Genomic DNA, 15,119 nt, shown 5'->3' with positions numbered 1-15,119 from the left:
CAATCTTTAGGACAGGCTTGGAAGAGATGGTCTCTCAAGTAGCATCTCTGGCCCTAGTCTCTTTTCTTATTCTTCATAGTGTTGCCCAGTTTTTGCCCTCTTATGGGTTCCCTATTGTCTGTTAATAAAAATGTCCAAACTTCTTAGCCTGACATTAACGGCCCTCCACAAGTGCATTCATTGAAAAGATACTACATGCTACGTCTCACCATATCTTTAAAAGCCACCTTGTTAGGTAAATATTATTTACCACATTCATTACCTAGAATAATATAAAACTTATTCATTGAGCTCGAAAGGTGTTCTTAGAGAGGGTATCTGCAGATATTTTCAGATAATTACGCTGAATTGTGTAGCAGGTTACCTTTTCAGTCTGTTCCATAGTCTTTAGCCTGTAACTACTAAGCATATAGCAAGTACACATTCCCCTAAAAGACACAAACTACCAACATGCAAAGAAATACATAACCTGGGTAGTCCTATATCTATTTAAAAAATATACTGCTATATCTATTTACATTTTATCTAAGTTAAAAAAAATTTTCCAACAAAGAAAACTCCAGGCCTCTATGATTTCACTTGGGAATTCTAACAAATATTTAGGGAAGAAATATTGCTAGTTATGAACATTATCTTCCAGAACTACCCAACTCATTTTATGAGGACAGCATGCCCTTATATCATAGTGAGACAAAGACTTTACGAGAAAGGAAAACTGTAGACCAATATCCCTCATGAACAAAGATGCAGAATTTTTCCACAAAATATTAGCAATTTGATTCCATCAATACAATTGACCCTTGTACAATCTAGGGGTTAGGGGCAACTCCCCATGCAGGCACAAACCTGTGTATAATTTTCTAGTCGGCCCTCTGTATCCACGGTTCCACATCCACATATTGAACCAGCAGTGGATCTTCTAGTACTATAATACATATTTAGTGAAAAAAATCTGAGTATAAGTATCTGTGTAGTTCAAACCTGTGTTATTCAAGGGTCAACTATATAAATATTTATGTTCATGTGCGTATATTTATGTATATTTATATTTAGGGATAATCTATTATGACCAAGTGGGTTTTATCCTGGTAATGCAGGGTTGGTTCAGTATTTAAAAATCAATAAATAGCTCACCATATTAATAGACAAAAGAAGAAAATCTACATGATCATCTCAATAGATGGAGAAGAATCATTTGACAAAATTCACCATTTATATATAATAAAAATTCACAAACTGAGAGTAGAAGGGAACTTCCTTCCCTGATATAAGACATTTACAAAAAACATACAACAATTTGCAGTTACTGGTGAATGACTGAATACTAATAAACACTAATATTGTGATTAAGGCAAGGATATCCACTCTCATCACAATCATTCCACATTGCACTGGAATGTCCTAACTCAGGCAATTAGGCAAAAAGAGAAATAAAGGCATGCAGACTGGAAGGAAGAAGTAAACCTGTCTATTCACAGATGACAATTGTCTACATAGAAAATCCCATGGAATCTACCCCCCACAAAATCCTACAGCTTAATAAGTGAGGTTAACAAGATTATAGATAAGGCTAGTATGCAAATACCAACTGTATTTCTATATGCTTGCAATTAACAGTAAAAATAAAAAATTAATGGTACCATTTACAGTACCCCCCCATAAAAGTAATTGAAACACTTAGTATTTGTGGAATCTATATGCTGAAAACTATAAAACACTGACGAAAATAATCAAAGACCTGTGTAAATGGAGAGATGTTGCATTCATGGATTGGAAGATTTGATGTTGTTAAGATACCAGTTCTCCTAAACTGATTTGTAGATTCAGTACAATCTCAATCAAAATTGCAGCAGAATATTTTGTGGATATCTATAAGCTATTTCTAAAATGTGTATGAAAAGATAAAGGAGTTAGAATGGCCAAAGTATTTTTGAAAAAGAACAAACCTTGGAGGATTCACAATATCCGATTTCAAGACTAACTGTAAAAACAGTAATCAGTACAGTGTGATACTGGCAAAAGGATAGACAAATAGATCAATAGAACAGAATAGAGTCTACGTATGGTCAGGGTTTTTTTTCTGTCATAGGAAAAGACAATTCAGTAGATAAAAATATGATGTTTGCAACAAGTGATAGTGGAACAATTAGACATTTATTGTGTAAAAAAAAAACCTCAAAACAAAAAAACTTAGTCCTAAATCTCAATCGTTATATAAAATTTAACTCAAAATGGGTTGTAGATCTACATATAAAATATACAACTAAAAAACTTTTAGAGGAAAACATAGGAGAAAATCTTTGTGAGTTTGTGTTAGGCAGGGAGTGCTTAGTTACAACTTCAAAAGCATAATCCATAAAAGGAAAAAAATATAAAATTGAGGAAATCCAGTTAAAAACTTTTGCTGTGTGAAAGACACCATTGAGAGAATTCAAAGACAGTACTGAAAGTCACACGTGATAACTGTGTGTGTGTGTGTGTGTGTGTGTGTGTGTGTGTATAAAAATATATATAAAGATAACTCGAAACTCAACAATGAGAAAAACAATCCTATTTAAAAATGGGCAAAAGTTTGAAGAGACACTTCACCAAGAAACTATTCAATATAAGCACATGGAAAGAATGCTCGACATCATTAGGGAAATTCAAATTAAGACCACTATGGGATATCACTACACATTTATTAGAATATGTAAATTTAAAAGAACCCAGCATCTGTCTTTACCAAATGCTGGTAAGAGTAGTTGGAACTCTCATATATTACTGGTGGGAATGCAGAATTGTAAAGCCACTTTAGAAAACAGTTGGCAGTTTCTTACAAATTTAAATACAGTTGACCCTTGAACAACACGGGTTTGAACTGTGTGGGTTTACTTATAGGTGGATTTTTTTCCAATAATAAATACTACAGTAACTACACGATTTGTGATTGGTTGAATCCGAGGATGTGGAACCATGAATATGGAGGAAACATGTATACGGAGGGCTGACTATAAGGTATATGCAGATTTTCGGCTGCGAGGAGAGTTGGCAGCCCTGACCCCCATGTTGTTCAAGAGTCAACTGTACATATTTATCTTAATGTCCCATCATTCCCACTCCACAGTATTTACCCCAGAGAAATGTTCACAGAAAAATCTGCATGCAAATGTTCCTAACAGCTTTATTCATAATTGTCAAAAACTAGAACTCAAATGTCCTTCAGCTGTCTGTCGAATCAAGGAACTGTGGTACATCCATACAATGGAATACTATTCGGCAATAAAAAGAAATGAAGTACTGGTACATATAGCAACGAGGATGACTCAGATCCATTATGATGATAGCCAGACTGTAAAGTTTTATTTCTGTGACTTTCTGGAAAGAGCACATGTTTTGGGTTGGAGAACAGATCAGTAGCTGCCAGGGGCATAAGGATGTGAATAGGGTTTAACTTCCCAGAGCAGCACAGGGTGATGGAACTGTTCTGCATCTTCATTATGATGGTGGTTGTGTAACTACATGCATTTGTCAAAAGTCATAGAACTGGACACCAAAAAAATGGAATTTAAACGTATATAAATTTTAAAATACCTTACATTAAAAAAGAGGGTTTTCTATGAATGTTCGTTTATATTTTAGGGTATGTATCTCTGAGGTGAATAAAATGTTATCTTCTTAAGTAGTATTTCTTAGGTGACAAGTAGTATAAACCCTGAAATTTTCCATTTTTATCCCTCAGGTGTTGAAGTGCCATCAAAAGACTCTTTGCCAAAGAAAAGGCCAATTTATGAAGATAAAAAGAAGAAAAAAACACCACAGCAGCTGGAAAATAAAGGTTTGCATACAAAATAGCCTGTGATTTAGAAACAGTTTTGTTTGCCTTTTCCCCCATAACCTGCAAGACAGAAGTCTTAAAAAGAAATGAACAAATCAGAATTGTAACTGAAACTTACTTCCTATACCTTGTTTCTTGTTATTATCATTCTCAACTGATTCAAATGACAGGTTAGTGGGAAAGTGCTTTTGTTTGAAGAATCTGGATCCTATGCTATGAATAACTGTTCTTAACTCTGAAAAGCACAACTATCATTCTTATGTTTTCTGTTTCCTTCTCAACCTTCTGTAATTTTACATTCTATTCTTGAGCAGAAAGAAAAACTAGTTTCCTGTTTAAAAAAACAACAACGCATAGCTGATATTTAAATGTTTTCTAAACTTGCTAAAGAATTTAGGTTGTACTACTGGTTTTTATTCAGTACTTAACAGAGTATCCTAACAAATTATGCACTGAAAAGTATTGTTAACTTGGTTTCTGTTCCTGTTTTCAGTATGTGAACCAATGGAATTAAGTGCTGCTGTAGAAGTTGTGGAACAAGGAGTACCTGAAAAAGAAGAGACACCACCTCCTGTTGAACCAGGTCAGTAGTGTTGACTAATTAATTCCTATTAAATATCACTGATGTGTCATAAGTTGTCTTGGTTATTGTTAGTTTGGGGAAACCAAATGTCTGGCAAGATGACCTTCTTCATAGTTCTTTCTTTTCTCTAAATCATTTCATTTCCACTGAAAAAAGTGTAGAGGTGAGACTTGAATCACTTTTGTTCTTTACAATAGTGTTGGTAAAATGTTTTGTAGAGAGGATAGAGAGAGGTATTTGGATTTTCTCTGATGTTTTTATTTATGGGTCAGAATTCTTAAACGGTACCAAGAAGAACTAAAGTTCTTTATTTAATCCTTTGGAAGCAAATTGGAAGCATTTTTAATTAGAACTTTCATTAAGAGTCATAAAAATTGGCATTTTAAAATCTTCAGAGGTCAGCTTCTCTTTACTAAATTAGTAAGGGGATTCAACTTACTCATTTTGTATGTGTGTTTTGAGATTGGAGAAAATCTCTGTATTTTTTTTTCTTTAAGATAAACATTGTTCTAATTCATGAGATAGCTGTTGCTAGGAGAGCCAGAGGCTGGCTGAATGTATGTTTCATAAAATCAGGAGAATCTCCAGTGTTTAAAGACAGGAATGGGAGCAGCTTTAGAGAATGTTAAGACTGACCCACGCTGGTGAAAGGTATTACTGATCCTATTCTTCTTCCCCTCCTATTCTCAATATAAAAAGGATCATTTTCCTGGGCACACCTCAGCTTAACAGGATGAGATTAGAGAAATTCACATTGATAGACTTAACAGCAGTTCCCTATTTTAGGTGATATTTGTAGCACTAGAAAGAATTGCTAATTTAGGAGGAGTTAGGGGTATGTGTTTCTGACTCATTTCCTCCTCAAGAAGGCGTATCCAAACTTGTTGGGAAATAGTAATTATGACAGGGAAACAAATACTACAGTGTCCCAATCTCATCTTCCTTTCATTTGAGAATAATTTTGCTTGATTAGATTTCAGTAAAAAGAGTAATTTTTGTTAATGAGAGTTTAAAGTCTATAAATTCAAAATTATATCTTTCTGGCTATTTTTTGGGTTGTAAGCACAACGTACTGTTCTTATTTTCAACTGGAATAGAAGTGTAGATTTGTACCTCCAACTATGTAATTTAAGTTGTATTTATATATATTTGTAGAGGTTAAAGCAAAATAAACGGTACATTCTTACGTATAAAGTATAGGTTGAAGATCAGAAAGAAGATATATGTGAAATTTCTTTTATCCTCAAGAACTGAATGCCATCATTTACCCTTTTCAAGATCTAAAGGAACATTTCAATGAGTTGCCAATATTTTAATTACCTCAGATATGAAATGTGCGTTAAGTTTAATATAGTGTATTCAAAACACGAGGAAATTGTGAAGCATTTAGTAATAGTAGAGGATTTAACATGCTAGGTATATTGAAAACTAGTTCCAAAGGTAATGAAATTGTGTACGTACTTTTTGCATAACTAAAACATTTCTTTTTTTATGTCAGGATAATTTTCTACATAATTTTTTTTTCTAAAAGCAATCTTATGTGTCTAGATATATTCTGTGTCTTTAATGGAAATTTTATTTACAGAAGAGGAAGAAGAAACTGAGGATGCTGGATTGGATGATTGGGAAGCTATGGCTAGTGATGAGGAGAGAGAAACAGGTGAGTAGCTCATAAGCACACATTGATAAGTCCAGTGGTTATTGGAGGTGTGTATATATTTAAAGAAATAGTCTCCCGATGATGAACGCTGTATGAACATTCCTGGGGACAGAGACCAGTCTTGCTCTCTCCATTGCCATGGTTCCTAAGTCCTCATATGGATCCTGATTTTATTAATAAATGGTTTTTCAGAAAGTCATTTGTAAGATAGTTGCCTAGGCTTTAGAATACATTTTTTCCCAGAGTCATAATGTTAAAAATGGGGATAAGTTATTAAAGCTAACCTACCAAAAAAACCTCTTGAACTTAAAAGATAATACAAAGATAATACAAATGAATAGTTTAGTTCCTAATCACTATGAATAAAAAGTGTTTTTGTCACTTCTTCCTGTCTTCTTTTTTAGGGATTAATTTGCTGGCTTTTTGCTAACTTTTTGAAATGAATATTTGGCTCTGTTTTTTCAGTCGTTTTTCAAAACTACATATTTTTCTTTAAGCCTGGCTTTAGCCAAATTCTGTAAGGTCTGATATGTTGATATTTTAAAATCTCTATTTTGATATATTAACTTTTACCTGTGATTTATTTAGAAGTATATATATATTTTTTAAACATGAGAGATTTTCTATATATATATTTTTTAACTTATTTTATTTATTTATTTATTTATTTTTGGCTGTGTTGGGTCTTCGTTTCTGTGCGAGGGCTTTCTCTAGTTGCGGCGAGCGGGGGCCCCTCTTCATCGCGGTGCGTGGGCCTCTCACTATCGCGGCCTCTCTTGTTGCGGAGCACAGGCTCCAGACGCGCAGGCTCAGTAGTTGTGGCTCACGGGCCTAGTTGCTCCACGGCATGTGGGATCTTCCCAGACCAGGGCTCGAACCCGTGTCCCCTGCATTGGCAGGCAGATTCTCAACCACTGCGCCACCAAGGAAGCCCCAGAAGTATATTTCTTAATTTATGAAAGTGAGGACTTTACGTATCTTTGTTACTTCATTGTGATCAGAAAAATACATGGTTCTATCCTTTGAAATATGTTGACTTAACCAACCATTTGTTGGGTTGTAAATTATTATAAATGTTTCATATGTGATTGGAAAGAGTTTATATTCTGCATTCGTTGGGTGACTTGTTACCTATATTTAGTTAAGTTTGCTGATCATTTTGTTCACCTCTTATGTTCTGTTCTGAGTTTTTTTTCTGGTGTGCTTTTTCTCTCTCTCACTGAGAGTTGTGTGTTCAAATCTCCCATCGTGCTTGTAGATTGTCTAGTTATATTAATTTTTGCTTTATATATTTTGGTGCTATATTATTAGATGAGTGTAATCTTATATCTTTCTGATGAATTAACTGTTTTATCGTTTTATTTCTAGCGATGTCTTTTGCCTTAAAGTCTACCTTATCTGATATTAATAGCTATACCAGCTTTAATTTACATGATCTTCTTCTGTCTTTATTACACTTTCTACATCCTTAAACAGCATATAGTTGAGGTTTTAAATCTAGTTTGTCAATTTTTATATTCTACCTAGAGTACTTAGCCCATTACATCTAACATTTGATAGAGTTAATAAAGTATATTGATTTTATATTTATCATCTTATTAAGTTCCTCTTATTCTGTTTCTTTTTCTCTCCTTTCTAACCATCTTTTGGATTATTTGAATTTTTTTCTCCTTTCATGAGCTTGGAAGTTTTGTAATTTTCTGCTTACTTTTAGTGGTTACTCTAGAGAGTTTTAACGTGGATCTTTTTTTTTTTTTCCTTTTTCTCCATCTTCTCACCCAGTATTCCTCCTCCCAGTCCTTATCACCTCCTCTCATGTCAGCCCCCACTAGAAGATGAGGACTTGATTTCTCTGTTCCCTGCAATGCCTGTGGCAGTGCTTTGCACACTAGACACCCCAAACAAGGATTTGTGCAAGAATAAATGGATGGGTGGGCAACTGCTCTGTGTAAGTGCCCACCCCTTCCTGATAGATGCCTTTTAAATCCTCACAAAAGCTGAGAGGGGCTGAGGGGGTTAGGAAAGTTGTCAGAGGGTAGGCAGCTGTCCTTAAGTGGTGGAGCTGCATCTGGAGCCGCCTGGGCCTGATTCCAAAGCCTGCCTCTTCCCCTTTCCCTCTACGGATTCCATAATGACATGGCTCCTGCCCTCAAATCTGATGAGAGACAGAAACTAATGCAGAAATTAAAAAACAGTGCCTGGCAAATAACAGGCGCCAATAAACACGTTTTGTTGTTGAAGGAGCGAAGCCCTAACAGCGGTGTTCAGACATTTCTGTGGGGCCCAAAGGAGACACCTAAGTGTGTTGGATGAGGGGCGAGGAAGGGGCTGTAAAAGACTTCTAGAGGGAGACACTTGAGGGGGACCTTGAAAGGTAGGTCCTCTCCAGGGGTGCGGGAACAGCACGGAGGGATGAAAAGAAAGCAATCTGAGAAAATGGAAGACCTTTAAAAGCCACGATAGGGAATACCCTTAGTGTTAAACCTCCCCCAGGCACCCCCATGGTTCCAGCCCGAGATCAGCAGACAGTGCTGGGACCTGACAGGTCCGCTGTGACAGCTGCACAACGGCTGCACCCTGCCTTCCCCCTCTCTGCCCAACCCGGACCACCAATCCTCGGCCCTCCGACTGGGCCTAATGTGGATCTTTGAACTATCACTGTCTACTATTACCTTCTTTGCAGGCAGTGTGAAGACCAAAGAATACATAAACAACATTTAACCAATTCTCAATTTATATACCATTGTGCTCATTAATTTTAATTCTCTGTTTTAAACCCCATAATAGCTTTTTTTAAAAAGCAGTCAGTATATATTTAAGTTTACCCACATTCTTAGCTTTTGTTATGCTTCATTTTTTCCTGCACCTCTGACCTTTATTTGGGATCATTTCTTCCAGCCTAAAGAATACCTTTTAGAATTTCCTTCAGTATGAATCTGTTACTGAGACATTCCATTTTTGCTTTTCTGAAAATATCTTTCTCTCATCTTCATTCTTGAAGGTGACATACTGAATGAGGAATTCTTAGTCATAATTTTATTAATACTTTGAAGATATTAGTCCCTTGTCTTGGCTTTTATTGTTTCTGTTTAAAAGTCAGGTACCAGCCTAGGGCTTCTCTGGTGGCGCAGTGGTTGAGAATCTGCCTGCCAGTGCAGGGGACACGGGTTCGAGCCCTGGTCTGGGAAGATCCCACATGCCGCGGAGCAACTGGGTCCGTGAGCCACAACTACTGAGCCTGCGTGTCTGGAAGCCTGTGCTCCGCAACAAGAGAGGCAGCGACAGTGAGAGGCCCACACACCGCGATGAAGAGTGGCCCCCGCTTGCCGCAACTAGAGAAAGCCCTCGCACAGAAACGAAGACCCAACACAGCCAAAAATAAATAAATAAATAAATAAATAAATTTATTAAAAAAAAAAAAAAAAAGTCAGGTACCAGCCTAAATTTTTCATGTGTCTTTTGTTTTCATCAGTTTTATTACAATGTGGCTAGGTTTGTTTTCTTTTTATTTAATCTGCCTATATGTTTTTATCAGTTTTGCAGTGTTATGAGCCACTATTTCTTCTCAGGGATATTAGTTAAGCCTATGATAGACCTTCTTACTCTATCACTGTATCTTTTCCTCTTTTCTGTATTTTTTACCTATTGAGTCTCCATGGTTCATTGTAGATTGTTTCTTCTGATCTGTGTTCTGGTTCATTAATTTTCTCCTCAATTGTTTGCAACTGTAGAAATAATTTGATGTCAAGGTTGGTGTTTTCTTCCTCCAGAGAGAATTTATATGTACATCTACCAGGAGTCTGAGTGAACTAGCAACATAGAGTTATCTTATTCCACATGTGGAATTTAGAGAATCTGGAGGTGATATGCCAATAATGGGGAGGCCCTGTTTACTTCTCGTTTATCCTTACTGCTACGATACAGTTTTTCAGGATTTCACCCCACGATAAGGGTATTACCCAGTGTCCATCTCCCTCGCCCTGTGGAAATCCTTGGTAGGCCTGAACTCCCAGTGCCTGGACCCGTAAGCTTTGAGGAGCCACTACGAGCTTCATAGCTTTTCAGCTGCCTCCTCCAGGATCCGCAAATGACCCCACGGGGAAGAAAGTACTAGGCGTCGTGTCCACCTCCCCGGGTTTCTGTCCTCTCTTGTATCCTGGCTTAATAATGCTTTTCTTGTTTATTAGCTTAAGTATGGTTAATGCATTACGTTTTTACTGTTAAATGGCAGTCTTCATTGTAGCAATGTAGACAAACACTTTGCATTTATGATGTGTGAAAACATTAATTTGGAATTAATGCTGTATTAAAATGTTACTGCCTTACTTAGTACCTGTTCAGTATTATTTTTCCTTTAAGGTCTCTATCTTGATAGAAATCCCATTTTTAACTTTCATTTATTTCAAAATCTCTTTTCCTGAAAGTAGGAAACACGGTGCATATAGAAGTAAAAGAAAACCCTGAAGAGGAAGAGGAGGAAGAGGAGGAGGAGGAGGATGACGAAGAGAGTGAAGAAGAAGAGGAAGAAGAAGGAGACAGTGAAGGCAGTGAAGGCGATGAAGAAGATGAAAAGGTGTCAGATGAGAAGGATGTGGGGAAAACATTAGATAAAAAGCCAAGTAAAGAAGTGAGCTCAGAATCTGAGTATGACTCTGATGATGATCGAACTAAAGAAGAACGGGCTTATGACAAAGCAAAACGGAGGATCGAGGTATTTATTTTTCCTCTTCTCTTTCCTCCTTTCCTCCCCACTCCTCTGTGATCATTAAAACTATACAACTAAAGGCTTTTATTGAGGAGCACTTTTAAAAATACAGTCTCAGAGTGGTATCTTTGTCCAGTTTTTGTGGAGACATAATAGGTCTTTAACGGGGTCTAACCCAAGGACCTCACTCTTACCTAAGACAGAATGGTGACTGCTTCATCATTTTTTTCTTTGTTCCTCCAAATTTTAATGTGCTCTTTGAGTGATGGTTTATCGGTATACAGAGGTATTCTGAGCTTATGCCCTCTAGTTGAGTTTTTGCCTTATGTATTTAGGTTAGTCATTCTGAGGCATCTGATCCCTTTAGTTGTTTAAATCTGGTGGGTTAATGAGACTTCTATCAATATTTAGTCAAGTTCACATGCCTAGCTGGCTTACTGTTTGACCTACTTAATGAGGTAGACTTCTACTACTACTTGTACTAGGCTTCAAGAGAAAGTTTTCTTTAGTTATGTCAGCTTAGCATAAATAATACACTAAAAACTACTTTAGTTTGCTTTGAGGATGCTAAACTATTTTAAAGCTAAAAACTGTTCTTAGCTTTCTTTTTCTTAATCTTTTCATATGTAATTCTAGTTTTTAATTTTTGTTTTAATACCTATGTATCAGTATTTGCCTTTTCCTTCTGTAAAGTCTAGATAGGAATAGATTTTCTGAATCTCTAAAGGACTAACAAAGTCTGTTATTGTAAACTGGGGTTTCTCAACCCCAGCACTGTTGACATTTTTGGGCTGAATAATTCTCTGCTGTGGGGCACTGTCCTCTTCATTTTAGGATGTTGAGCAGTATCTCTGGCCTCCACCCACTAGATCCCCTCCCTTCTCCTGCATGTGTCTCTGCTTCTTCCCCACAGCACCTACTCAGGCCAACTCCCTTGTTGTATACCTATGTGTAAGAGAGACAGTTTGTGTACTGTGTTTGATGATTTAAAAACAAACAGAATGGGTGTAATCAGAAAGTAAAAGTTCCCGCATTATCTCACTCCCCAGTGAGATAACAAGAACTACCCTTGTTAATGAATCTGTTTATGAGCCTCATGTTAAAAAAAAAATTCATTAAAAATTAGATAATAAATTTTGTGGATGCATATTATTTTCCACGTAACAATATGCTATGGGCCTCTTTAGCTCAACAATTTTTAAACAGCTTGGTTGAGATATGATTTACGTACCATAAAATTGACCCATTTTAAGTGTACAATTCAGTGACATTTTGTAAATTTACAGAGTTGTGCAACCATCACCACAACTCAACTTTAGAATATTTTCATCACCCCAGAAAAACTCCTTGTGCCAGTTTGCAGTCATTCCCCATTCCTAGCCCTATGCAACTACTAATCTGTTTTTCTGTCTCTAGAGAGCTGTCTTCTCTGGAAACTTCATTATAAATGCAATCATATAATATGTAGTCTTTTGTGTCTGGCTTATTTCACTTAAGCCTATTCATCTGTGTTGTTGCTCTATCAGTACTTTGTTCCTTTTTACTGACAAATAGTGTTTTGTTGCATAAATATACCACATTTTATTACTGTCCGTTCACCAGTTGAAGGACATTTGAGTTTCCACTTTTTTGGCTATTATAAGTAGTACTGTTATAAACATTCTCATATGAATCTTTGCATGGAAGCATGTTTTTATGTCTTTTGGATATGTTCCTAGGAGTGAAATTGCTGAATCATATGGTAAATTTGTGTTTAACTTTTTCAGAAACTACTAAACTATTTTTCAGAGTGGCTTTGCAACTGAAGATTTTTATCAGTTGAGGGTTCTAGTTTCTCTACATCCTCACTAATACTTGTTATTGTCTGCTTTTCCATTATAACCGTTATAAAGGATGTGAAGTAGTATATCTTATTGCAGTTTTAATTTGCATTTCCATGATGTTGAGCATATCTTTGATGTTTATTGGCCATTCCTATAATCTTCATTGTTGAAACATCTATTCAAATTTTTGTCCGTTTTTAAATTTTGGAATTTGTCTTTTTATTATTGAGTTGTAAGAGTTCCTTTCATTTTTTAAGTTTCTTTTGAAGTGCATAAATTTTTAATTTTGGTAACATCCAGTTTATTAAATTTTTCTTTTACTAGAGCATGCTTCTGGTGTTATATTGAAGAAATCTTTGCCTAACCCAAGATCATGAATATTTTGCCCTGTGTTTTTGTCTTAAAAATTTATACTTTTTGTTCTTGTATCTTTAACTCTTTGTTAAGATAATTTTCTTGTATGGTGTGATGTAAGGGACTAACATCATTTTTTAATGAATTTAACCAGCATCATTTGTTTAAAAGACTACTCTTCCCCCATTGTGTTGTCTTGTCATTTTTGACAAATCAAGTGATCAGAAATGTGAGAGTTTATTTTTCGACTTTTGAGTTCTGTTTCATTCATTTGTATATCTGTTCTTATGTCAGTACCATACTGTTTTCAGTTACTGTAGTTTTATGGTAAGTTTTGAAATTGGGAAATGTAAGTCTTCCAACATTATTCTTGCTTTCAGATAGTTTTGACTATCCTAGGTCACTTGCTTTTCCATACAGATTTTAGGGTAAGCAGTTTCTGCAAAAAGTCTACTCAGACTTTGATAGAGATTGCATTGAATCTGTAGATCAATTTTATGGAGAATTACCATCTTATTAATATTAAATCTTCCAATCCATGGAAAAAGGCTGTCTCTCCATTTATTTATCTCTCTTAAAATTTCATCCAGCAGTGTTTTGTAGTTTTCAGAGTACAGGATTTATGATTCTTTTGTTAAATTTATTGCCAAGTATATTTATTGTTTTTGATGCTCTTGTGAATGGAGTCACTTTATTTAATCTTCCATTGTTAGTATAAAGGTGCAGTTGATTTTATAGATCTTGTGTCCTGCAACTATACTGAAATTTTTTTATTCCAGTAATTTTTCGTGGATTGCTTAGGACTTTCTGTAATCAGTGTCATGTCATCTATCAAAGACAATTTAATTCTTCCTTTCCATTCTTACTGCTGCTTATTTCTCTTTTTTTGCCCTATTTCCCTGGCTAGACCAATATATTGTTGAATAGAAGTGGTAAGAACAGACATACTTGCCTTGTTCCCAGTATTTTGGGGGAAAATGTTCAGATTTTCACCATTAACTATGATATTAGCAGTGGGTTTTTCACAGATGTCCTTGGTCAGTTTGGTGAAAATCCCTTCTTTTCCTAGTTTGTGGTGAGTTTCTGTTGGTGAGTGGATGATAGATGCTTTTTGTATATTTATTGAGATGGGTTTTTCCCTTTTTTTTAACTAATATATGATGTATTATGTTAATTGGTATTCAACCAGCCTTGCATTCCTGGAATAAATCCCACTTGATCATGGTATATAATCCTTTTTATATGGTACTGGATGTCATTTGTAATATTTTGTTGAGGAATTTGTGATCTATACCTATGAGGATATGGATCAGTAACTTTCTTTTCTTAAGATGTGTTTCTCTGGCTTTGATTTCAGATTAATGTTAACCTCGTAGGATTAGTTGGGAAGTGTTCCATCCTTCTCTACTTTCTGCAAGAGTTTGTGAAGGATTATATTATTTCCTGTTTTGAATGTTTGTTGGGATTCATCAATAAAGCATTTTTGGGGGGAGGATTTTAAAATTACTAATTCAGTTTATTATATTGTCATTTTCTTTTTCATCTTGAGTCATTATCAGTAATTTTTGAGTTTCTGATTATTGTTTTTCATCTAAGTTGTGAGCATAAAATTGTTCATAGCATCCTTTTACAGTCCTTTAAGTTTCTGTAAGGTCAGTAGTGGTGTCTCCTCTTTTGATTCTAATTTTGGTGATCTTTGTCTCCTCTTTGTTTTTTTTTTTCTTGGTCTGTCTGGCTAAAGGTTTTCCATCTTCTTGAGCATCTCAAACCAACTTTTGGTTTCATTGATTTTTCTTTATTTTTGTTTGTTCTCTTTTTAGTTGATTTTTTATTCTTTATTATTTTCTTTTTAGTTTGGGTTTAGTTTCCTCTTCTTTTGCTAATTTCTTAAGGTGACAACTTAGATAATTGATTTGAGACCATTCTTTTTTTCTCCACATCATATAGGCATTTACAGTTACAGATTTGCCTCTAAGGTACTGCTTTAGCTGCATCCCACAAATTTTGACGTTTTTTTGGTTTTCATTCAACTCAGATTTTCTAATCTCGCTTTTACTATTTCTTCTTTGATCATGAATTATTTAGAAGTGTATTGTTATAATTTGCAAATATTTGTGGATTTTCCTTATTTTCCTTCTGTTAATTCTAAATTCTGACCATTGTGGTCAGAGAACATA

At 35.4% G+C, this 15,119-nt stretch overlaps 1 protein-coding gene across 2 annotated transcripts in view; it reads left to right on the top strand.

The window, feature by feature from the left end:
- EIF5B (eukaryotic translation initiation factor 5B) overlaps positions 1 to 15,119 on the top strand; it is a 71,587-nt gene that overhangs the window by 29,461 nt on the left and 27,007 nt on the right. The window contains exons 7-10 of one of the 2 annotated variants that reach the window (XM_036872654.1): positions 3,722 to 3,817; positions 4,311 to 4,400; positions 5,986 to 6,060; positions 10,485 to 10,771. In XM_036872654.1, the coding sequence (XP_036728549.1) occupies positions 3,722 to 3,817; positions 4,311 to 4,400; positions 5,986 to 6,060; positions 10,485 to 10,771 (548 nt within the window). The remainder of the gene's footprint in view (positions 1 to 3,721; positions 3,818 to 4,310; positions 4,401 to 5,985; positions 6,061 to 10,484; positions 10,772 to 15,119) is intronic. The other variant, XM_036872655.1, reaches the window with a different exon arrangement.

Source organism: Balaenoptera musculus, chromosome 13, assembly GCF_009873245.2.
Source record: "Balaenoptera musculus isolate JJ_BM4_2016_0621 chromosome 13, mBalMus1.pri.v3, whole genome shotgun sequence".
NCBI lineage: Eukaryota > Metazoa > Chordata > Mammalia > Artiodactyla > Balaenopteridae > Balaenoptera > Balaenoptera musculus.
This window is presented reverse-complemented; position numbering and strand designations above follow the sequence as displayed.